Here is a 25867-nt window from a genome sequence, read left to right as displayed (position 1 = left end):
GAGAATTAGAAGTCGTATCCTTGTTTCCTCATTTGTGCGAGTTAGTAATTTGTAGCTGCTGGTCACATATTAAACAAGATCAGAGACTACTCGCTGACATCTTGTGAACATACTGCGGGAATTCAAATGATTACCAGCGCGTCCCGCCAACAAATGACGACACAGTCTGGAGAGGGAGTGAACGCACATAAACTCACACAATAAACCGCCTTGCACATACAAAGACATACAATGAAATGGTTTTCACAATTATTCATATAGCTGCTGTTTTTTTTTTTTTTTTTTTTAAGACCTCTGAGCAGTTGCAGAGTTGTGCAAAAGACATTTTTTTTTCATTCAGTTCTTGATGAGGATTGCACTAGGATGGAGGCCTGGCTCCGAGTGTTGCTATTGATTTCATCTTCACAGGAGAACGTATTACACCATCTTTGAGCTAAAGGCTGTTTTATGACCTCACCTAATCAGAACATTAGAAAGACACAGTGCTGCTGTTGGCTTTCACAGGGATATAAAAGACACCGCAAGCTCAAAGTCATTGCCTCACGCATCCCTCCCGCTGTGATGTTTGACTTTGCCAAGGCTTCTCCACATTACCTGAGGACTAGAGACGCGGGAGGGAGGGACTGTTTATTTATGTTGTTGTTTTTTTTTTTTTTTTTACCTGTCTTGCATAGTAATGATGTGATGTAACATGTCCATATTTTCTATTATTCCATTGATGCATCTGCTCGTACAGTACGTGCGCATATGCCATGCAGTGTGAGATTCATGCTGCGAGTGATTGAGGGATATTACTGCCATCTATTGAGCCACGCGAGAGTGAGCTCATTAACATTTTTCATAGGGTGTCCTAATATTCATGCATTATTGATGCAAACATTTCCAAACTTTGGAATTGACTCGGATAGTCGGGCGAATCACACAATGCATTCATTGAAGCAAAAAAAAAAAGGAAAAGAACAAGGGAGACTGTCTTAAGAGGCTCAGCGGTACAGTATGCACGAAAACTAAAACAAACAAAGAGCACATACTTGTGATATGTTTGGCTGCAGGTGCAACTTCAACGTCCGTAACAACTTGAGGGGGAATACATCGACTGTCTGTCAAGCGTATGACAAGTGACAGGTTGTAGGAATTAATCAGGCAGAGATGTCAGTTGCTTTGAAGCGAAATAAACTACTCCTCTTCCTGTATTTGGATTAGATGAATGTCATAAAAAAGTACTATTATGCCCGAGGAGGCTCAATAATGCACAATTACAAACCTGTATTGGTAATTACAGGTCGTTTTGCGAAGAAATGAATGCAGCGAAGAGCATCCGTTATGATTTCCTCTTGTTTGTGTGTGGACATCTGACATTCCTGCTACGTGCTTGAACATGCATGGAAACTAATTTGGTGACCTTGCAGCTCTTAACTATGTTAATCCTCCTTTGTGCCGATGTTGCAATTCAATGTCAGTTGTTTGTGAAAGACAATGAAGTGTCACGGAGCTGGTTGATGACTGTTGATCACGCTTCTGTATCATAACTTTCTCAAGCTGATTCTAAGCCATTTTAATGATCCTCAGCCTTTTTTTTCTCCTCCCTCCACATCTTAATTCAGATTCAGAAAACATTATACCATTGGAACAATTAAGGAGTTAATGTACTGATAACATTGGTTAGCTGCTGAGGACTATATTTCACAAAACTTCAATACATATATTTCCATGAAACATTGTACTAAGATTGGCTAAAACTAGTAATTTGTTGTTAAAGTCAACTATTCATGACCATTATAAATTAACATTCACATTTTTATAAAACTTTCTTACACGACTACTACTACTACTGCTACTACTATTGCGGAGACTGGTTGTAGGTGAGGAACCTACTTTAATCAAAAATAATTTTCACATAGCATTTAGATCTAATTAGTTCAATTATCAAGATTTTAATTACATTGAAATATAGCCCCTAATCCTCATATCAATTACAGTATATGTATATATGAGATGGGGAGAGAGAGAGTGAGATAGAGAATGATCAGGATGGAGTTATTAGGTAAACGTTTGACGCAATGAGCTGTGAGCAATGAACAAGTCACGCAAATGGCCACAGTATTCATCAGCTAAGGTAAATAACATGCGCCACCATTTCGTACTTCTGTTTAGTGCATTGAGTATGGTTTTCTCTTCAGAGTCCAGGCACTTAATAATTTGGCTGCTATTTTTCTGTTACGGATAGAACAGAATTCTGTAAAAATTGAACTAAATCACAGAAGCATTTAAAGTGGAAGTCAACCCAAACATAAGGCATTCTGATTAATATTGCATTTGTGGAATATGAGTTAAGCAACAAAATCCACCCATTTTTAGTCATCTCAGGGGGCGGCCATTTTGTCACTTCTGTCGACAGAAAATGACATCACAGTTGCTCAGAGCTTAGGTAATGACCAATCATGGATGAGCTTCAGAAAGCAGGTGAGCCGCTCACTTCGAGCCTTGTGTAAGTGTCAGTGCTGTCGCAGAGAGCCGATTTATAGCTATTGCTTGAAAATCCTGGACTGAATTGAGTAACCAGCTGCTGTGTTTCATTAAGGTCACTTTTTGGTTCTTGGGTTATTGTCACACTGTTTCTCCAGGCCATTGTTACCCTTCTGTGGTGGTATCCCACACACACACAAAGCCAACAAAAAAGCAAGGCACACTCGGTGTGTCATCTAAATGATCAAAACTTAACTCTTGCAGGATGGTGCCTTTAACTCAGGCATGTTTTTTTCTTTCTCAGAAATATTTGGTTGAACTCAAACCCATTTAGTCACACAAAAATGTAAACTCAGACTTTGGCAGTATTGCAACACATTACGATGGCGTTGGTGCAACACACACATTCACACACACAGCATGTTCTTTTTGTGGAGTCAAAGGGAACACGTTGACCTAATTTCCCCAAGTTAGCTTGCCTCGTTGGGGACCTACGTTCCTCTTCACACATTTCCCCCCACCGAGCAAGGTGGAGGGCTCTGTCTGTGTTGTTCTCCTCCTCGCCGTCTGTTTTCTGCTCACGTGTTTGGTCGTCACTTCAGGAATCCATTTGGTGTGACTCTGTGTAAAAATGTTAAAATTAAACAACGGCTAGTCGCAGCCTGTCAGCCCGGTGCACGTCGCAACTTTAAATCACAAGGCAGTGCAGGGGTCAATCAATTCTGATGTCATGCTCCTTGCAGAGGTGGGCGGATGGCAATGCTCATCACCTCTGGGTCGCTTTCCTGTGCCGAAGGGGGCAGGAATACTTGTGTGCACCAGAGAAAGACGCACGAGGCCCCCGTTGCTACCACTGGCCGGGTACACATGTCTGGGATTTCTGTGCCCAGACGTTCTCTGGTGCTGTCAGCTTAGAAGCAAAGCACTCTTACAGTCACCCACATACATATATTCACACAATCATATTTCTTCCTTGTTTACGGAAATGGGAGCTGTCAGGTTCTCGACAGGCTAAATTTGCCAAATGATTGGTTAATCTACTGCGATGTGGCTGTCAGTCAGTGCTGAGTGTGATCCCATTGGCGCTCTGGGTCACATGAATGTGTTTGCCACAGATAGAGTGGGGAGGGGAGGGGGGGTTCATACAAGAGGGCAAGTGACAGGAGCCATATATGTGAGCGTATGAGTGATTGCATGTGAGTTGCCCATGTATGTTCTTTGTATGTGTGTTCAAGCCAAAGCTGACACTTGCTTTTCCCCTTCTATACTCACAATCTGCAATCGCTCATTTCCTACTCTGACAAACATCTTCATCAAAAAATAATTCAAGTCAATAAACAAGTGGTTTAGCAAGAGTTTAAACGCAGATTGGTATAGCTGTTTGCATGCATATATGTATGGACTAATGTACTGCGCAAATAAAATGTGTGCTTTTACAAAAAAATGCTCTGACAGGCAATTAGTTTGATGCTGTCACATACGATGCCAGTGCATTTCCCCCCGTATACGTAGGATATGGTGTAAGGATGCAGTGCGTCACCAGTCAGGAGCGCAGATGAGATTTTGTAATCACAGCTCAGAGGTCGTGAGTTCGATCCCGGCCCCGGCCTCCCTGTGTGGAGTTTGCAAATTCTCCCCGTTCCTGCGTGGGTTTTCTCCAGGTACTCTGGTTTCGTCCCACATTCCAAAAACATGCTTAGTAGGTTAATTGGACACTCTAAATTGCCCCTAGGTGTGATTCTGAGTGCGGATGTTTGTTTGTCTCTGTGTGCCCTGCGATTGGCTGGCAACCAATTTAGGGTGTCCCCGCCTACTGCCCGAAGACAGCTGGGATAGGCTCCAGCACTCCCCGCGACCCTCGTGAGGATAAGCGGTGTAGATAATGGATGGATATATATATATATATATATATATATATATATATATATATATATATATATATATATATATATATATATATATATATATATATATATATATCTAGGGTCCGCTGATAGTGTAGTGGTACACACGCCCGAGTTGTGTGCGGGCAGCGTGGGATCGATTCCCGCTCAGTGACAGTGTCTATGTGTGCCCTGCGACTGGCTGGCGACCAGTTCGGGGTGTAATCTGCCTTCGCCCATTGACGGCTGGGATAGGCTCCAGCAACTCCCCGCGACCCTATATAGGATAAGCGGTTTAGAAGATGACATGACATGACATATATATATCTTATGTATATATATAATATCCATCCATTTTCTGTTGCTTATCTGAGGTTGGGTTGCGGGTGAAGCAGCTTTTTTAATGGGGAAGGCCAGACTTCCCTCTTCCCAGCCACTTTTTTGGTTGGTTTGGGTTGTCCCCGGAACACCTCACCAGCGAGGCGTCCAGTAGGCCTCCTAACCGGATCACCAAGCCTCCTCGTCTGGCTCCTCCTCTTGATGCGTATTAGCAGCAGCCCGACTCTCAGTCCCTCCTGTATGACCGAGCTTCTCACCTTATCTCTCAGGAAGAGCTCAGACACCCTGCGGAGGAAAGTCATTTCGACCACTTGTATCCCGGTTCTTGTTTTTCAGTCACGACCCACAGCTCATGACTATAGGTGAGGGAAGGAATCGTAAATAGAGAGCTGAGCACCTTCTGGCTCAACTCCCTCTTCACCATGACATACAAACCGAAGGCCGTCATATCTTTCCTTCCATTATAGTCGATAGACAGTATTGTAGCCTATTATATAACAGACAGCTTTTCGCCGTGGCTCTCTCTTGCTGCCCAATTGTCTACTTCGATCTCTGGAGTCACCATGTGCTATAGTTGGGAGACAAGGTCAGAAACCAGTTAAATTTTCCTTGCCCTTTCTATTGTTGTGATTGACTCGGAAGCCACGTTATACAAAAACTTGAAAACAACTAGTTGCGGCCGGCAACAGTGCGAGCTACGGCGAGCTTGTGCTAGTGTTCCATTTAACATCCCTGGAGTCTGAGGCTTGGCCACACACTTGAGTAGCCTATTTGCAATCGTATTGAACGTGTAACATTTACGATTGTCTGCCCCTACTGTTTTGCGAGCAGTTCGGGAAGGAAAAAAACATTCTTAGGACACCTCGCTCAATAAGACTATCACTCTGGATAATGTTTCAGAGAAATCCAATTTGTCTTGCCTTTGCTGACTTTGATCGTAAGGGGGAGAAAAATACTGATAAGTTATCAGTATGTGTGTACCCCGCTTTAGCAAAACACCTAATGGCGCCAATGCAATTTTCTGTTTGAACATTTAATGGGAATTAGCAAAATAAGTTTCACACATGACATAAATATAAAAAACACATGGTCTAATTCATTTTTTTTTTTTTTGCATTTATTTTCCGTGGCTGATCATTAATACAAGGTATCGTTTAGCTTTAGCTTGTAATGCTGTGTTACATATAGCACAAACCACTTGTGACATTTTGCATAGACTTCTCACGCTCGCCTGCACATGAGAATCTTGCTCATGTTGTAAAAAGAGGCAGCCAACGATAAGTCAAACAAGGATTCCTAATTAAGTGAAACATATTTTTTCATTGCTTCTGATTATGCACTCCTCCTTTCCCTGTCAGCTACAAGTAATTGTGATAATTCACCAATGCATAGTTCTATTATTTTAATTACCCACTGATATACAGCGGCAGTGTCGCGATTCCATAATTCTCCTTTAACAGCATCACAAATACCTGCCACTGAGCTACAATTTTGTCAAGGAAACTCATTCATGTATATGCGTGCCTTCCCAGGGCCTTGCTCAGAAACAAAGCCTATAAAGCTCCCACGTGGTAATTGTTCTAGGAGCAAATAAAATAAAAGTAAATGAGGAGAAGGAGAGAGGAATATATGGAACATCTGAGATTTGTTTTTCACAATATCAAGATGACTGTTATTCTGTTCAACTTGTTTAAATGCACATGAGCATAAACAACAACCACTAATTTGGATTTGTGGCACCTTGTACTTTCCACACTGCTTCATAGCTCCCTGTGGTATAGCGTATAAGCCCCAGCTTTGCCCTTATATGTCAGCCGTTAGCGAAACACGGATATGGATGTATTTTTTTGCAGCGATGCAAGAGCTCTTACATGATTTCTATTCTTTAACTGAATTCAGGACACAAAGCTTTTGATGTGTATGTATACTGCAACGTCGGGTGTCAAGCGTGCCCAAGCACGGTATGAACTTCCAAGTGAAGGTGTGTCCTCAAAGATCAAAAGAACAATATTGCACAAAAGGCTGGCGGTGTCAGCAAAAAGATACAGAAGACAAATGCCATCAACCTCCCAAAGAAATTCATAATCAAGGGGATGAGATGTAAACAAAGATAAGGTATCACCAGTCCTATCTCTTTCTTTGACACCTCAGATAATCACACTTCCATAATCAGTATGGCAGTCATGCATGTAGGCCAGAAAGAGAACAATCACATTATCCGTCAATCTTTTAAGTCTATTTTCACACTCTCAATTTTTGCCTTCTCAATTTCCCCCGACAGCAAGGCATTCCTCAGCTATGTGTGAAAAGATGGGACGTTTTAGTGCATTGATAAACAATGCCAGTGGCCCAAATATGAAAGTGACAGGAAATAACTTAATCCTCAAAATGAAAGGATAAGTCCGATACTTTTAAGTGGCCCTCGACTGGAGGGTTTAAGCCTGCAGTGCTGTGCAGAAGGATTCTGAGGGTTACCTTCTGTGGTTCAGCCCTACAGACTTATTACCATTAATCTGCTATTTAAAATGGAACACCCCACTGTAATCCCCCTTTTGAACCACCTCACGCTGCCCATTCTCATTACCTAAGCGTCTTTAAAAAGTAATGCTTGTTTGTACTGGCTTTTCTGTTTCTATTTTTTCAGAGCCAAGCAGTCCAAGAGAGAGTTCTTGCGCAAATGATTGACACGTTATTTGCATACCTCGCACAGCCTGGCAAGGTTTCGAGAAAACGATGAGTCAGTTTTTGCAAAATAGGAACACAAACGTATCCAAAGCAAGATAATTAGGGAACAGCTTCTGACCCAGATTTCACACAGTCCTTTAAAGTGCAATTAAAATGTAGTAATGCGTGCCAATGCGTGGCTGTTGGAATGGTCCATTTCATCTCTGGGCCTTTGCCACATGCAATCAGTCGTTCAAGGGGCATGCTGTAGTTTTGCAAGATGAACATCCAACCTTGACTTTCCCGCTTTTTTGTCTATTATAGTTTTGTAATTCAAGGGGCCTTCATGAAATCAATTCAGTGAGAACAGATTTCACATTCTTTGGAAGAGGCACAAGGACGCCACTCAAGTGTCTAAAAATATTCCTCTTTCATGCATCATCAATATCTTCATTATATGAAGGATGGGCGTCAGGTCGAGTTTGCCGTTTTCATTTAATGCCACTTGACAGGGGAGCATCTTGCCTGTGTTTATGGCACGCAGATTTTTTTTTTTTTGGGTCCACTTTGTAATTCCACTTCAAATACACAGAGAAAAGCCCACATTTGGCCGATTCGTGAAAAAGCTTGGAAGAGAATAAAAGCCTTAATCATTGTGGCGAGGCAGAGACATCATATTTACATATATATTTACATCATGTAATTTGTTGTTCGCTATGGAGATTACTGTATATTTTCATTGCCTTGTCTCTTTGGTCGTGAACAGGCTTACATCAACACTACACTGCAAATTTCCAAGAAACTTGAAGAAATTGTGAAATATAGGCTAGTGCCACATGATTTTGCTGCGGATCCAAGCTGAAAACAAAAATGCTTCCATTAAAAGAAAGACACTGATGTTTTTTGAAATCCATCTAAACAACTCAGTGTTAATCTTATTAATGACAAAATGTCGGCATATGAAACGAATGAATTGATTCCCATGCAGCGCCAGTCAGCTGGGATAGGCCGAAGCTCCTAAAAAGAGCTTTTCCAGGATAAGATGTATTATGATGAACTAGACATTAGTCAAACACGTCATGACAATATACAAAAAAATACTTAAATGATTATTGTAATTCACTGATAGTGTAGTGGTGCATTTGTCTGACTGGTTGTCTGTCTCTAGTAGTGCCCTGTGATGAATTGACGACCAGCCAAGGGTAGTGTCTGCCTTTCGCACACAGTCAAGATGAACCTGAACAGGATGAGCGGCAGAAAAAAATGATGTATGATGGATTACTATATATGCATCAATCAACTCTCATGAACGTACAGCCACAGTCAGTTTTTACATGCTGCACTTCATCTCATCTCACCAGTGGCAAACTTTTATGACAGATGTTTGCTTGTTATTGTTCCAGGAAACCTATTAATATTTATTGGCCCAAAATTGCTGGCTAAGTGTTTTCTCAATGAATCCCTCTGCCCATGTGTGCATCCACCGAGGAGCTTGAGAACTTGAAACAATTCAATACCTCAGAGAAAATGCCAGCTTCACAAAAAAAAAAAAAAAAGTGTTTTCTTATACGTGAGCAACTTTTTATATTTAAACAATGATACAAGTTGGGAAGAAAATAGCAAGGCATTTTGTGGCGCAATAAATCAGTTTTCCCCAACAATTATTGAGCCAAGACACATAAATTAAAAAAAAAAAAAATCTAACGCTACACCACCAAACAAAAATGTCATAAAATGTATGAATATTGCAATCACGTCACATACTCTGTGAAATAGGGCTTGTTTAATTGAACGCAAAGCTAATATAGTTGCAGGAAGCCATTACGTATTCTGTTGTATGAATGACGACAGGTGGATAAAGGTGTGCTACATCTCTGCTGTTAATAAAAGAGCATTTAATTCTTCTGCCCTTCATAAGATGTCGCTGGCATGGATACAGTTTTAGTGAACAAAGACATACAGTATTATGAATAATCATTTTCAGACAAATTAAGTACAATTGGATAATTTCCCGCGGCAGCCCTGATAGCACCCTGGTTGGAAATCACTGCATTAAAGTAATGTGAGATGCAACTCTGGACTCATTTATTGGGTGGAGGGGTTGGGCAACACAATTGATTCTGTTTTTTGTCCTTAGGCACTGTACCATTTTCCCTAGATAGATACTACAAAGTGAATTCCAGCCGTGCTCTGGGACACCGTGGTGGGACACTGGGATATCCACAGGCAAGAGCCTAAAGTCTCACTCTGATGCTAACCTTAGTTCGGCTACTTTGAGCCTAGTTTAATTAATGTTAGCCATGGTCCGGGTCAACCATTGCTCCTACATTGCAAAGACATTACACTCCTATATGCTGTTTTACTGTAAGTGGCGTGCCTCAGTTCAAGTTTGTCACGCAAAACAAATGTACTCGCCTGCTCTGACATATTGTGAGTTTGTGTCTGCGGCTTCTCCATCTGTGCCGTCTATATGAAAGGGAATAGTTGAGCAGACCAACAAAGGGCAGCGCAGTGGAGGCAGAGGTGCTGAGGAAAGCTGAGCACTGCTGGAAGGGATAGCTATCTGCTTGTGCGACAGTACATTCGTGCACAAGTATCGCACATGTGAGCTGCACCTTTAGAAGCTGTTTACACAAGACTGTTTTTAACGTAAATTAATAGAAATTGTGTCGTATTGGTTTGTTTGCACAGTGTTCGTTCTGGATGCGCACACGTACATCACAGTCAAAAGATTAATGGCGAAACACATCATTCATGTAGAATTTTTGTTTATAATGCTTCAAGTTCTCCAACTATGGGTAAAAATAAACTACGGCTGTAGCCATTAGCGTCGTATTATATTCCGTAATCTTCATTTATATTCTATATATACATGGAGTCTTCAGTTCTGTTCTTAAGGCGGCAACATCACAAGTCAGATATGCTCTGCCTATCACTACCCTAAACTACTGCAGTTGTAAAGTAACAATTGCAATAAATATCAGGGCTGTAACAGTATTTTAAATACCGTAGTATCGCAGTTACAAAATTGTCGTAATAATACCGTTGATTTTGACAATATCAAACTTTACTGATGTGGTGTATTGCATGTCGGAGAAGTGAAATACTTCACCTTGCTGTCAACAATAGGCTTTAGGGCCCATCTCAGGAGTGATAAGATGGGCAGAAAATTGAAATCTAAAATCAGGCTCTCGAATTATGCTTGGTTACGTCATCAAACCCCCTCGATCTTTTGTAGTGTAAAAATAACCTGCTAAGTAACATGCACAATAGTGATTTCACACATCACCACATTTCAGAACTTAATAATATCCCTATCTATCTACCTTCTATCTACCGTCCACCTAAGCCACACAAACGAACGTACTTATTTCCTTTTTAACAGTGTATGTGATATTTGATCATTCCTTCTTTCCTTTTAACTCACTCGCTGAGTGCATGCACGCATGTGACCAAAAGAGAGAAAGCAAGAGGATTCTAAACTTTATTTTTAACTTACCACTATGAAAATGTATGGCGCATACCCTTGCCCAAGACGGAAGATTGTTTGTGGTGAAATGTTTACATCTTACAGCCGATAACCAAGCGATCCGACTTTGTTTTGACATGTTCAAAACGAGGGTTCCCTTGGGCTTCCGCCAAGCAGGAAACCTATAAAAACTCAGCCCATTGTTAAATGTTCTTCCTTTGGGCTCGTGGGTGGCATTGCTGCACCCCCTAACACAGCAACGGTTCACCATGTTTATAAATTTCATCCGTCTAAATCAAGCGAGAAACACAGCGAGTTTGTCTTGCATTTAACAACAGTAGTCACGTCGCCTCCAGTGCGCTCCCAAAATACTTCCCCGGCGACGTCAGCGATCACGCGCCATGTACGGGCCCTATTTTTCAACATACTGGTGCGGCTTATATAAAGACGCGGCTTATATATATGTTTTTTATCCCCCTTAAAATAGAGTGGGTGCGGCTTATATAAAGGTGTGCCTTATAGTCCGGAAAATATGATTTTATATATATATATATATATATATATATATATATATATATATATATATATATATATATATATACACATATATACATATATATATATATATATATATATATATATTTAGTAAAATATGTGTGTGTGTATCAGTGTGTGTGGTAGTGTGGTAATTTTATTGTTCATTGTCTTAAAACAGCCCTACACAGAATGGAATGAGTTCTGCTCAGCTGGCCAACCCAGCACACTTAGTCCTTTGCATGCTGCCATCCGAGCTGGGCCTGCTGTTGCTGCGGCAACACCACCACCAACAACAAGCATGTAGCTGGCGGGTCTCTGTTTTGCAGCTCAGCCTCATTATGCTGCTGCTGGCTTTGATGTGGTTTGTGAGGCTCTACCTGCATTACTGCAGCCAGTGGCTCTACCTCCAGGCCATAGCAGTTCCTGTCAACAAGTGAGTTCAGTTCCTTTGATACACACACACATACGTAGCTATAAGGATGGGAGGGGCTAACACTAATATGCATGCATGCGCAGACAACAAAAATGTACAGCTGCTTTTCTAGCACATTCTTCTGTATCCTGTTGAACCAACATTTTTAAATATCACTGAAGATGGCATATTGCACCTTTGTACATGCATTCACACACAATGAAATAATCAGTAGAACCAACCTGAGAGTTTAGTGCCATGGTCCCATCCACACAGAAATGTGTTTCATGCATCCCCAAATGTTTCTGCGTTTCATCCACATGGAACCGGCGTTTTGTGAGCCGGAAAACAATCACTTTTCAAACCGAGACTCGGAGTGGATGCATCTGAAAATGCTGCCCTTATGCGTCCGTGTGTACAACACACACATCTTTAATGAAACTAAACACAGTCCCAGTTTTCACGTGCCCGCTCGTGGACACAACCAACATTTACAATAATGGAGGATTAACGTGTCGGATGGTCTCTACCTAGGCGTGATCTGGCTTTCGTTCCAAAGCAATCAGTCCTCGCAAATATCTCTTTTATTGCTCACTTCACATTCCCCGCCATCGTTGTGAGTATGTTTACAACACAGGGGCGTCATAGTTTCTGTTTATGCTAACTTGCTGTGGCAGCGTTACTGCAGCATATATTCTACAACGTTTCAACGACTTCCTGCGGACTCACACATTTTTTTCAAATAATTCCATGGATACAGAATACTTTTGGCGCCGATTCCGTGTGGACAGGGCCGTATACTATGTATAAGTAAGGTAGTGTGTGAGCACTGTATGAGCAACGGCTACCTAATCATATTTTTCCTCAAAACAACTCAAAATGTGTCAATGATTTCACAGTGTAATAAGAAGTAAGGATGAGGTCATGTAAAAAAATTTGAACATCTAATTTACCAAGAATTTAACACATATCTGTTCTCAACATTAACAAGCCCTCACTGTGGAACTATGTTGATTTCACCACACCTTTAAAACCCTCTTAAACTACATTATTTGGAAGGAATTCTATGTTGTTTATTCATATATTACCTTTTACGCAGCTTTACGACTAAATAGCAATACGACACAAAAGACCTGTAAAATAACATCTAATTGGCATATGGGGTTGATTGAATTAATCACAATAAAACAGTCCAGCTGTTAACATGCATACCGGCAGTTTTAATGACACTAACAGTAAGGTGAAAACAGCACATATTCAAAAGCTGGACATGGTTGAAGATTAAAAAAGATTAAAGTAAGAGGGATGTTAGAAGACACGTTTATAAACGAAAGCAAAGATTGCAATTTTAAAAGGGTGGACAACAATGTCTAACGAACAATACTGTAACAAAGAAAGAATCTGCACCGGTATGTCCAAAGCAGTAATCTGCATTGGTATGTTTGGAGATTTGCTTCACATGAAACTCCAATGGACCTCTTCATGGAGATTAATGAACAGAATCTGGAATAGGCAGAATCAGATGGGACTTAACGAACATAAAGCAGACCTGTCCTGGGTTACCACTGCTTTGCCATCTCCTGACTGATGGGAAGATTAAGGAGCTCATGAGGCTTGCTCGTAAATGGAGAGTCGATCTTGCGTACTTTCTTGCAGGTAAAAAAAAAAAGTAGTGTTGTTTTGTTGCATGAGGTGCCTTTTCCCATATTTTCCGTCCTAATGTTAGTTTAATTCAGACACAATATTATTAAGGTGCGACAAAGAAGTACACCAGACTCGGGCTGTGCAAATAATCGAAATTCAATAACTATTACGATTATTACACTCCACGATTGCAAAATTGGCATAATCGTAAAAAGCATTATACATTTTTTAAATTCATATCCAACGCACTATGTTTGTTTACACAAGGATATCATACTTCAATTCATAAATTTGCACATTTTTTTATTTTATGATAACTAACTTTATACATTTTGTTTGGTTCAAAAGGATTGTATTTACAATTATTTGTCTTTACATTTTTTTGGGTTTAAAGATTTTCTTTTGTACCAAAACATAACTGATCGTTTGAATAATCGTGATTTCAAATATTACCAAAATAATCGTGATTCATATTTTATTCGTAATTCAGCAGCCCCACAGCAAACAATCGTCATTAAGTAAAACTCAAAATGATTGCATCATTGATAATAATATATTGTGTGAATAGCTTGAAATAAATGCGCTAAAGTGGCACATCAGGAGCACAAATCTGCTACATGCATATTGACACACGCACATAATCCCACCGCCTCTCACCAGGTTCCAATTCCACGCATACACGGTGGACCTCGTGTACCAGAGTTCTTTGCTCCACACCCGCGAGGAGCTGGCCATGGTGGTGGTGGGTCCCCTGACCTTGAACGCAGTAACGTTCCTGCTGGTTCTGATCAGATGGGGCTGTCAACAGATATTTGGCTCACTCCCTTCCTTCACGTCAAAGTTTATCATGGCTCAGGGAGTGTGGACAGTCCTGCACCCCCTGGCAGTCCTTGCAGTGGACGCCGTCCTCGGGGTAAGTCACTTAAAAATAACTTGGACACTTGTGCACTTTAAATAGGAGTTCACTTTATCTTGGCAAAGTGACTTTAGATTACAGAAAAAAATAGGGAGAGTAGTGGATGAGAGAAAAAGTGGTAAATTAGCTGTGATGTTTTTTTTTTTTTAATCACTGTTAGGGATTGTGTTCAAATTATAATATTCACAAATTAATTGTATGTCCAACCATACAACAAATTATGTACTTTTTATTTAGTTTAAAAACAATCCTTCACCCAATTATCCTTGTTTCTTCTGTCTGGGCTAAGATTCTTGCTATGTTGATAATGTTTGAGTCACTTGCCCAATCAAATGAGATTCAATATGACTATCTATCTATCTATCCATCCATCCATCCATCCAATGCATCAATCATCCACCCACCCGCCCTCATGCAAATGTCACATAAACCGAGGATGGAAAATCGAATAATAGCCATCGTAACTGAAATCATAGCCCCAAGAGTAAATGCTTTTAAATCCAGATTAAATACAGATTTGTTTCCCCCTCATTCCTTTGATTATGGTATTTTAAGCATTTTCAAAATACATTTTGCTGTATGAACTTCTAGTAATTTCAGAATGCTACTTTTCATTTCATTCCTTTGCGTTTAAATGTGCTTTTGGTACCGTGAAGCACATTGAGTTGCCTTGAGTCTGAAATGTGCTATGTAAATAAAGTTGCTTTGCCTTGGTGTTCCACTCATCACATGTTGGCAAATGTGTAATTTTGTCATCCCAGCGCCTATCCTACAACCCAGACAGACCAGTGGGGGATGCCGCCAAGCTTTTCTGGCACTTTTACAGAGTCGACCATTCAGGCGCAGCCGGGGTGGCCATCACTGTCTTTCTTTATGCAGTCATCTTGGTTCTGTCGGTCACCATCCTTTGTGTTTATCTGCTCAGGTGAGGCTCATGGGTCTGAATTAATATACAAAACATAACTTATGTAAGAGCTTAGTAGCAAAAAGGATGTGCGTTTCATATTTCCTTTCTTCAGACCACTACTTTCCTACAAAATGTACTTCGTCGTTTGTAAGTGGCGAATGTTTAGGCCTTAACACGGATCTGTAGTCTCTCAGTGTAGTTGCTATTAGTCCTAATTGCCTTTTACCTTCACCAAAGTTGTTCATTATGCAACATACTGGAAACCTTTTTTACTTTATACTGAAGCTACGGCTTGTGAAAAAAAAACTGCAATGGGCATGCATCCAAGATTCCAATTCTTTAAAATGCTCTATGTAAATTCCGTCTTTGAGCTCCATTTTCTACCTCCCCAGTGGCCAAGAAGCATGACAGCTCAAGTTGTGAGAGCAATGAAAGTCATGGCTATTTCTAAACTGAAGCAACCTGTAGGGACAATCTGACAATGAAGATGAATACCATCCTTGCAACACTCTGGCCCGGCTCTCACCAGCAGACTATACTTAAACATCCATTCAGAAATAACTCTGTCTTCCACCTCCGCAGCCATGTGTGCTGGTCCTAACTCCTAAACCATCCACCCTGGAAAAAAAAAAACCAAAAAAAAAAACAACAGAAAATGGAACAAATGTTGATCTGATGCTTTTTGATTTCACAGTCGAATGGAATTACTTATGCAGGTTTGCATGGACCTCACACATCAGCACATTGAGTTTACATAAACACAACAGCAGATATACACACATGCACCACACAGCTGCCTTTTCATACCCGTCATACCGTGGTATCGGTTGGAACATTGAAAGCATTTTTAATCCAAAAGTTCAAATGTGTTTTGATATAGCGTGAACATATAACCCTCTTACATGATCCTATTAGACTGAATGCCTTGCACGGCTGGTATCACTGAAGCCTTCATGCATATTGAAATGGACCAGATATACTGTATAATGTATATGACAAGGACTCATCTGACAGCATCTGTGTGTTCCAGTCATGTCTTAGAGATTGAGGTCACCCGTGCTGAATCATTGTATTTGTCAGAAGCTTCTTGGATAAAAATTAAATAAAGAAAAACTCTTGCATCATATTTTAAGAGATTATAACAAGTATAATGGAACAAAATACAACCTCTTATGTTTTTTTTCCCATTCCGTTCTATAAATTAAAAGAAAAAGTACTCTGCTTGGACTCAACTGACCATATTTTGGTTTTCAAGACAAGAGCTGACTCTGCGTGGTAAGCAGGGAAATTGATTGTGGCAAGTATAGTATGATTGGCAGCTTTACATTCATGGCTTTTAACGAGAGGGCACGTCTTATGGCAAACATGCATTTAGAGAGATAAAGAAAAGGCAACCAAAGCATGCATTGAGACTGATGCTGCATTATATACAGGACTGGGAACTGGGAATACAGTACCTAATTTAGAGCTTCTTAGGTAGCACCTTAAAGCATTCTAGGGAGACAAACGTCTGAAAACAATTGAGGATACACAACAACCGTAGTTGTATGAATATTGGACGCCTGCATGTTAGTCTACATCATTTCGCTCTACTGTACCTTTTTTGGCCTCACTATGCTTCTTCAACATTTTTTGACCGATTTTTGCCATTCCAAATTCAACATATTTAAAAAATGTGTGCCATGCTGAATATTTTTCTAATCATTCCATATCATTCCACAGGATTCCATGTTTTTTCATTCAGCATTCCAGCATTCACACATTGTTTTACTTGGTTTAATCCACTGATCCACTAGTCATATAAAAAGGTGTAATGTTAGGATAGTTTTGTTCAAGAAAAAAAAAAAATGACAGTTTGGATGTGCTTGTTTTTTCTCCTTAATACATTGCGCGGTATCCGATCGGGACTTGGTATTGGCAGATCCCCAAAATCAGGTGACTTGGACTCGGGTGCAAAAAAAAAAAAATATGATCGTGACATTCCTACTACCCAGTATGTTGTGGCACTCCGTGGAATTCAGGCGGGCAACTTTAAATTCAGTCTGTAGTCTTCAAAACTCCATAAAAAACAGTCGCTTAAAAAAGTCACAAGAAAATGGAGTATATCAGACCATACAAGGAAGAACAGGTGGCTTGAAAATGACTCAGTAATGTAACCCAGCATTCATTCAAGGTGTGTTTTCGCAGCCATGTATCAGACCAGATCCAATTCATTTCCCAAATGTAAGAAAATCCTCATTGAATGAATCAGTTGGAGATTAGCGGCCAAGGAGAGGGTACCATCTAATTTCGGTAAGCGGGCAGGTTATCGGACTCCTGCTAAATGGACAATATTAAAACTGCAGCCAGGAATAATGACTTCTGCCACTCAAGCGGCACACGGATTTGTATTGAATGCAGGCCACAAGGCTGAAGCAAGACTGATAATTTTATGGGTTACAGTTTCGTATTGGCTGCAAGGGCTCTGACACGGAGCGTGACCCATTTCGGGAAAAGGAAGGCCTCAGGCTGTATGTATAGATAGAATGAATGGACCTTTATCCACTTTTAATTACATTTTAGGCAACCTTTATTCAGTGGCTGCAGAAATGAATTTCACTGACGGTTTTACACCTCAATCCTTTTTGAACGCCAAACAAACACCAGAGAGGGTCATGTGACATTGACAGTGACGTTACAACCATGTCATTATGCGGGTGATAAATGAGTGTCTATGTTCTTACACCTCCATGATTTTATATTTGGATGGATACATCATAGATTATCACGATGTATCAACCATGGTAGAATCAGAAATTCAGTGTACATAGGCAGGGTGAACGTCATTCTTTTGGACGGACCAGGATTATGTCCTGTATTCTGTTAAAATGCAGTATATTCAAAACGTCCTGACGTCCAGCGTTAATACTGAAAAGGATTTGGTGGATGCCTTCTCATCCGAGTCGTATATTCCACACAAATAACACGCGCACAAAGTCGGAGCCTTTCCAACGCCAAAGAAGTCAATGTGGTTTGAAGAGCTGATGAAAAGATATGGACCACTTCTTTGCGAGGGATCGCATAAATGAATGAGAAGCACGTTTCAAGTGTAGAATGAAAATAGATGCAAGCCATTGTTGTGTGTGGGGTCAGGATACTACAAACATGAGCATCCCAAGAGGGACAGGGGATGATGCTGGGTTCAAAGCGTTTCACCACTTCCATGCATAAATGCTCGTCTCCTTGATGTTGGTTTTATTTGAGAGCTGATTACCCTCTGACAGACAGCAATCTCTCTGGAAAGGGGGCAAGGTCGGCTTGTTTTGATGGTCAGCCAATGTGATATTTTTGTTTTACAGACATGGTGATTCCTTTTTCAAGGCTGGCTGCCTACATCCATATGTGGCTCAAAGAAATCTTAACATGTTTGTGATAAGCGTCTATGGATCAATATGCTATCTGCTTGGTCTTGAGTCTTTCCTTGTGACTCAGGCTGGGCTCTCCAAACTCATCTACAACCGGCAACATGTCAGGATTGGACTCCCACACATTACCAGCCGCATCGCACGCACAAACAAACACACACAGATAGACACTGACATTGCTGGGTTCAGTGTGAGAACAAAGTGCTTCCTACTCCAAGGGCAACGTATTTGATTCCATTTGCACTTACAATTTTTTTGAGTCATTGCATCTTGTGATCCACATTTGTCTTCATAGTTTTTTTTTATGCATTGATTTCTAAAAAGAGCTAATGTGACCGACAAAACAGGCTTGTGTGTAGTATAGTCACAGCTTTTGCTTATTCTGTCTTGCTTCGGTATTTGACCCCGCATGACCTTAACAGAGATGAGACAGTGATTCAAGCTGGCATTACTCCTGCTTCCACTCCCACATTTTTACTTTTTTTCTGACTCCACACCCTCTAGATTTCACAACAATGGCCGCATGCTGGACATCTTCCAGAGGCTCACAGCCAAGGAGGGGACTTACTTCCTACCTCAGGACTTGGAGTTGTCCAATCAGGAGCTTAGCTACATCGTCAAGAAGGCAGAGCAATGGAGGGGCTTTAATGGCGAGAGGCGCAAGGTATGCACATCCAGCTAAGACAAAAAATAAACTGAAGTCTAAAACAGTGTATAGAATTGGCGAATTTTATATCGTTAGATTTACTTTAGTTACATTTCAGAAAGCTGAGAACTCATCTCTGAGGTATTTAGTTTCATTCTAATTAGCACATAATAATTACCAAAACAGAAATCCAGCTAGGACGCTGCCTGATTAGTCTGTGGAAACCACATTACAAAGAATTTTTTGTAAAATAGACCTCAATTATGATGCGTGTGAATTTGCTACATTTGGCATTATCTTAAGGTGCGGTGGACAAGTTGGTGTCACGAGTGCAGGATTCCACTTTGCATAAATGTCGCTCCACATGAAATTAGCATGGGCAGAGTGAAGCTGCCGCATGTTTGACAGCGCGGCGCAGGTCCATGGCGACACCGCAGCAGCAAGAAGTCTATTAGCACCAAGCCGACACCAGACGTCAAATCTGTTGCATAGTGATTGAAAATGTGACTTGTTGAGATAAGGAAATAGAACATGGCCATCAAACTGCAGGCCCCTCTTTAATTTAGTGTGTTGGATTTGTAGTGGCATACATCGCTCCGTGTTTGCCATTTTTTCATTAACTCCCTTTGCTCTTTGCTTGCTCAAGTTATATGCCTACCATAATATTAATGTAGGCATTTTTTTTTGCATCATTTTGACTTGTAGGGGATAAAAAATGTAATCACTTATTAGCTCCATGTTCTAATCTAGTTTGCCCAACCTTGGCAATATCAATATTTTTGTAAACATTATGCATTATCAACTATTTACAATTACACATTAAATACAATAAATAAATAAATATAACCTTCAACTACTTGTTTGACCTAACAGAAAGAGCATGTCATTTAAATGATGGCCATTACGCTTTGCACCGTAGTGTTATTTTTCATCAAAACAAGACACGCTGATGTGTCATTATTTTAGAATTAGTGATACCAAGTCCCAATTGAGGGTCACTTTCCTAACTCGAGACTAATTTGCCCATGTGCAATTTCTCGTGTCATTTTCCCTCATTAACAATTTATCACATAAAGGGAAAAAAATATAAATGTGAAAATTCATGAAGGCAAGCAAAGGAGCAGCTAGACAAGAGCTGAAACTAATATTTTGCAACTCTAATGATTTTTTGCATCCCTAATTAGATAGAATAAGGTTGATATGATTAGGTCAGGATGTAGTGTTTTTCATTAAAAATACATTTCAGAAACTGTATTCCAAATGTGCCCCTGCAATTAAATAATGAATCCGGTGCATTTCTTATTACGAACCCAATTAATATCGGAGGCAAGGGCGAAATTTTAATAAGAATAGGCCACAAGGCCTTCATTAGCTGGCTCGGAGAAAGGGATGAGGGAAAGGGAAAACAAGGGAGGGACTCTGTAGACTTTTTTTTTTTTTTAATATACCAAGCCAAATCAAGAAATGCACCAACGATGCATGCATGCACAACGATGTACTGTATCCTAAAACTATGATATGATATTTTTGATAAATATCCTGCTGTAATAGTTGTGTTTTTGCTGTCAGATGTAAGGTAAAAAAAAACATTGGGTCATAGAAGGACTGGAGACCCTACTGTTATCACAAATCATCTCATGAATATCCATCCATCCATCCATCCATTGATCATCCATCCATTATCTATACCGCCTATCCTCACAAGGAGCCTATCCCAGCTGTCTTCGGGCAGTAGGCGGGGGACACCCTGAATTGGTTGCCAGCCAATCGCAGGCACAATAAAGTAACTGGACCCTGGGTACGGTGTCCGCAACAAGCAATGTTTCTGATTCCAACTACCATGTAGAGCAGGTGTCAAGAAGGCAAAGTAAATTCATTCTTGGCAAGAATCATTTTGTACATTGCATGTTGGAAAATCTGTACCGTGAGATATGTCAGTTCCCAAGGATTTCACCATGAAAGCCTTTCATCGTACGGGGAGGATATAAGATGCCTGTCAGAAGTCAGACTGCCGGGTCACTAGAATATCGAGGTTCTATATAAAGAAACTTGCCACCTCTAGAACAGCAGTGTCAACAACAAATCAGTCCACTACGCAGTTGCAATCACTCTCGGTGAAGTGGCGCATTATGGGTGTGGGTCCATATCCGTCATCGTCTAGCAATAGTCCCATTCGGGGGTACGTGGCAAATATTTCTGTGAGGACAATATATGCACCAACTTTTAATGCGAATGATGATGCCATATACAACTTCTATGACACTGTCCAGGTCCACGAACACGCCGGCTCAACATGTACTGGGTGAACAACCGTTTAAACAACAACGACAGCAACACAAACGATACATATGTTCTGCAAGACATCGAGGTCGTAGTTGTTGATCATTTGAAACTAACTTTGACAAATTTTCAAACCCTTGAACCCAAAACATGTGTCATCCCTGTTATACTATCATGTTCTGAGCTATGGAAGGTTCTAGTGAGCTATTACTGTTTCAGTAACGAGCCCCATTAATTATATACACAGACTGATGTACAGCACCATTATTAATTGTCTCCTGTCACCCCCTTCAGAGCACTGTACATAGAAAGGAGATGTTAAACTCTGAAATACTTAAACAGGTATGAACACTGTTTTGTCAGTGCGATTGCCATGGCAGTGATATACTGCGGCAGAGGTTTACCCGCTGCAAACCTCGTTTGCTGCTAATTCATCCAAAAGCAAAGTTTCCCAGTGGTGGTGACATTGGGATAATTGAAGGAGGGGATAGATTAAATAGAAAGCAGAAAAGGCTGAGAGGCACTTTGTGGGGTGGCCCCGGAGATGTTTTCGCAACCTGATTGCATCAACACTCACGCTCCTTCATGCCGTTTGTCTCCGTGTGTCGAGGTAATAGATTACTGGCAGGCATTTTTGGGAACACCCAAGGTGCTTTGCAACATTGACATGGTTGGTTGGATGAAAACCTGCAGAGATTCAAAAGATGTGTCTTGAATAGGTTGTGTCATTCACAACGCTCTATTCAATTTCTTCCCCAAACTACTTTTGACAAACATCTACACATATTCGCATACACTTAACTTGAATAGTTGTTTGTCTATATGTGCCCTGACAATAAATGATGACCAGTCTAAGGTGTACCCCACCTCTCGGCTAAACATAGCTGGGACATGTTCCAGCTAAACCAGTAGGAAATGGATGACTGTACTGATGCTGTCAGAGAGGTACTATTTTAAAAATACAGTTTTTATTATTACTACTGTTGTAGCTTGCAAAAGAAGATGAAAAAAATATCAGTATGGTGTAGCACCGTTGTACACCCGTGAACTTATTGCTAAGATCACTTTCATATTCTCAAATTATTTTCTTTTCAAAGATGGATTCCTTCATACTTGTATTGAACTGAACAGGGGTACCTAATAAAATGCGAGTCATTCTATATTCAAACATTTTTCTTGTACGCAATTAAAATGACACTTAGATCCCTTTTATTAGTCTTGTCCGTGGTCATCGTACACGAAAATGGAGTCCCAAGCCACCTGAGATGCAAGAGTCACAGAGGAGGAAGCTGCGGGGGGGAAGTCCGGCAGACAGATAGGGCGGCTGGCCGTGACGGAATACACCGGAAACGCTGTCACTAAACAAAAGAACCGGCAGCTCCTGAAACAGGAACCCATAACAGGCGCAAAAGGAGCACCAGGCCGCTGTGAACACGCTAAGTGCTAAGGTGGTGGAGGTCAAACCGAAGTGGACCTTTGGTCAGATTTGAGCAATGGGTGGGTGTTGGTGTGGTTACAACAGCTCTCTTTGGTCAATGTGATTGTTCATATGCTTGACTGCATGTGCGGAAATCCAATTCAGGGTTCATCTGAATCATACAGCATTTGTCAAAGTACAGTCATACAGTGGGAGTCACACACTTTTTGCACGCCTGCATGTGCATGTCACATCAAAGTGGCTTCTTCTATTACAGAGGATGGCTTTTCTCTCTTTTTTTTTTTGGAGTGGACAGTGCTTTGGGCCCCAATGGCCTGAGGCAAAAACAGGCAGGCAAGGGCAGGAAGCACAGCATCTACTCAGTCTGAGTATTAGAGAGCTCAATATGAGAAATGACTGCAAATGCTACACGGCCACGTTCCTGAAAAGGTCACAGACTTCGGTGAGCACTAACGTGTAAAAACAGTGGTCAACTCAAACTAAAGCGCGAAGATAAAGATGAAACACACATATATACACGCACACACATTCTTTTACAAGTCTCGCATGTATATATTTCATGGACCTATGTACAAAGCGCAAAGGCTAATTTCTGACCATAGGAGCATTGAATCACATGCTAAAATTGCTGTAAATGTCTCAATACTGGAGGTCATGGGATTTTTAAATGAGTACTAAAAACTCTACTTAAATGTTACGAAGAACAAACCAAAGGAATTAAAAACATATTTTCGGTATAGTTAACATTAATTATTATACTGTACTGTATTTCCAAAATAGGAATGATATATCATTGTTCCTGGAGTATATTTCTGGATTCCAGAAAACTGAGGGAGTACCCTGCAAAAGTTTGAAACCCTCTTCTTTTTTCCCGTTTTACACAGTGTTCTTTTGCCCATAAAAGCACAACTATGGTACAACATTGCATCCCATTTCTAGTCAGGCCAACTGTTCCCTCACCAGGCAGAGAAAGCAAGGAGAAAGTATTCTAGTATGAACTTGTCGGTGTGAACCGTTTAATTACAGGGAGTGTCAGCGCCATTGCTTAATGTGTCCCTCACAATTAATCCGGGAAGAAGATGTCATTATCTACCAAAGCCTGGGCCTGACCAAGATTTTGTGGGAGTGTCAAAACAAGGTAGTGGATGACACCGATGCAGAGAAAGGCAATGGAATTGAAGAAAGAGTCTTATATAACATATTGAAATTTGAGGATCAATAAACAAACATTTATCTGCATGATGGTAATTTGTATAGCCAGAGTGAATGATGTTTCAAATGTAATGTATAAATAATAGCTTGGGTGTGTCTGCAGAGACTCTAGCCTATTGTATGGAACAAATAAAGCATAAAACATGGACAGACAAACTCCTCAGATGTGATTGTATGTGATGGTTTGTAGTTAGTCACTTAGTTTCTTTTCTCCCTCCTCTGTTTTCCTTTAAAGACTTTGACCTTGGCTGCTTCCTTCGCCCCTGAGGGGATGAGGAAGGTTTGCTGATGGTGACAGGTGTCGCGTCTTTACTGCACGACATAACATCCCGAGGAGAGATAGACTGTTTTTCTTTTCCATAAGGGTTTGGCTCAGAACCTTCCAGAAAGGGTGCTACATGTACTGCAAGTGCGTGCAGACTGTGAATACATCTCATCCCTTATCCCCAGCTCTCAAATTGGTTATTGGAGGCTTATGACCTCCAGCCTCCAAGGCCTGATTAATTTCAAGCTGGTCCAGCATCATTTTTCCCCTTTTTTTATTTTAATATCAAAGGCAATACCATACTTTAGCAGCTGTTTGATGCATCTCAATGCAAAGATGACCCCTTGAACTGCTGAAATGCAACTCAAAGCAGGCACATTGACAACATACTTATGAGGTATTAGTTCATCATTTGTGGCATAGCTTTGACGATAAATCCAACATTCGCGATAGGCTTTTTGTGCAAATTAACATCAGAGCTGCCATTGGTATATCTGAAGTTATGTACATTTTGAAACCCAATGGCCTCGCACTCATTTGACATTTGATATGGTACAACAGCATTTGTTGAAAACACTCGATGCAACAAATCCTACAAAGTGGTACCAAAACTTGACCATTTTTGATGCTTGTCACACTTATTCTAAAGTGTAACTTGACCTCAACAGTCTTATTAATTGTTCATAAACAGTCTTAATTGTTCATCACAAAACGTTATTCTTGTAGCAACTTTTTCTTTTAATATTGCTGTTTTTTATTGTAGTGTTATTACTTTTAAAAATAATCATGCCGTTTGTAGTTTGCAGTGGATTTGATGCAGCTCAATTATCAAACTATTACTTTATCTAAGAAAACATGTATTCTAATGTATTTTATTTCAGTTGTTCAAGTCAAAAAAAGAAAGATTTGCAATACACAGTGATCCATTTCATTAAATATATATATTAGTGCTGTCAAACGATGACAATTTTTAAACTAATTAATCACAATCGCGCTTAATCGTATTTTTCAACTACAATTTTTTACAAAGCTTGGAACCGTTATTTACTTGAGTAAAATCTGTAAATTAATGTGGAAAAAAAAGTATATTTCGGTTCAAAGAAAGTTCTAATAGCTATCTTTGGTCCTTGAATACAATTATTTCCCTGTAAAATACAACAGTTGAACGATACACCAAAGATGTACAACTAACATGATATTTGAATTTGGCTGTGCAAAGTGTGCAAATTATTTTGGATTTCTCCAATGAGCCGTCAAGCAACTTTTTAAAGTAAAACTACATACAAGTCAGTCTTTACGACAGTGATTCTGCTCTAAGTTTGGCTGTAGAGTGAGCAGAGGTCAGCTGCTACAGGAAGTAAATAAAATGGAGTTAACGGAGTTAT

The 25867-nt window shown here is 40.4% G+C and overlaps 1 protein-coding gene across 1 annotated transcript in view; it reads left to right on the top strand.

The window, feature by feature from the left end:
* ofcc1 (orofacial cleft 1 candidate 1) overlaps positions 1-25867 on the top strand; it is a 60710-nt gene that overhangs the window by 19943 nt on the left and 14900 nt on the right. Inside the window, exons 11-14 of the mRNA XM_086021208.1 lie at positions 11537-11791; positions 14075-14327; positions 15092-15255; positions 19146-19305. Of these exons, the coding sequence (XP_085877334.1) occupies positions 11537-11791; positions 14075-14327; positions 15092-15255; positions 19146-19305 (832 nt within the window). The remainder of the gene's footprint in view (positions 1-11536; positions 11792-14074; positions 14328-15091; positions 15256-19145; positions 19306-25867) is intronic.

Source organism: Filicampus tigris, chromosome 21, assembly GCF_054856515.1.
Source record: "Filicampus tigris isolate MCC_2025a chromosome 21, RoL_Ftig_1.0, whole genome shotgun sequence".
Classification (NCBI taxonomy): Eukaryota; Metazoa; Chordata; class Actinopteri; order Syngnathiformes; family Syngnathidae; genus Filicampus; species Filicampus tigris.
The sequence above is the reverse complement of the archived record's forward strand: the minus strand, read 5'-3'. Positions and strand labels throughout refer to the sequence as shown.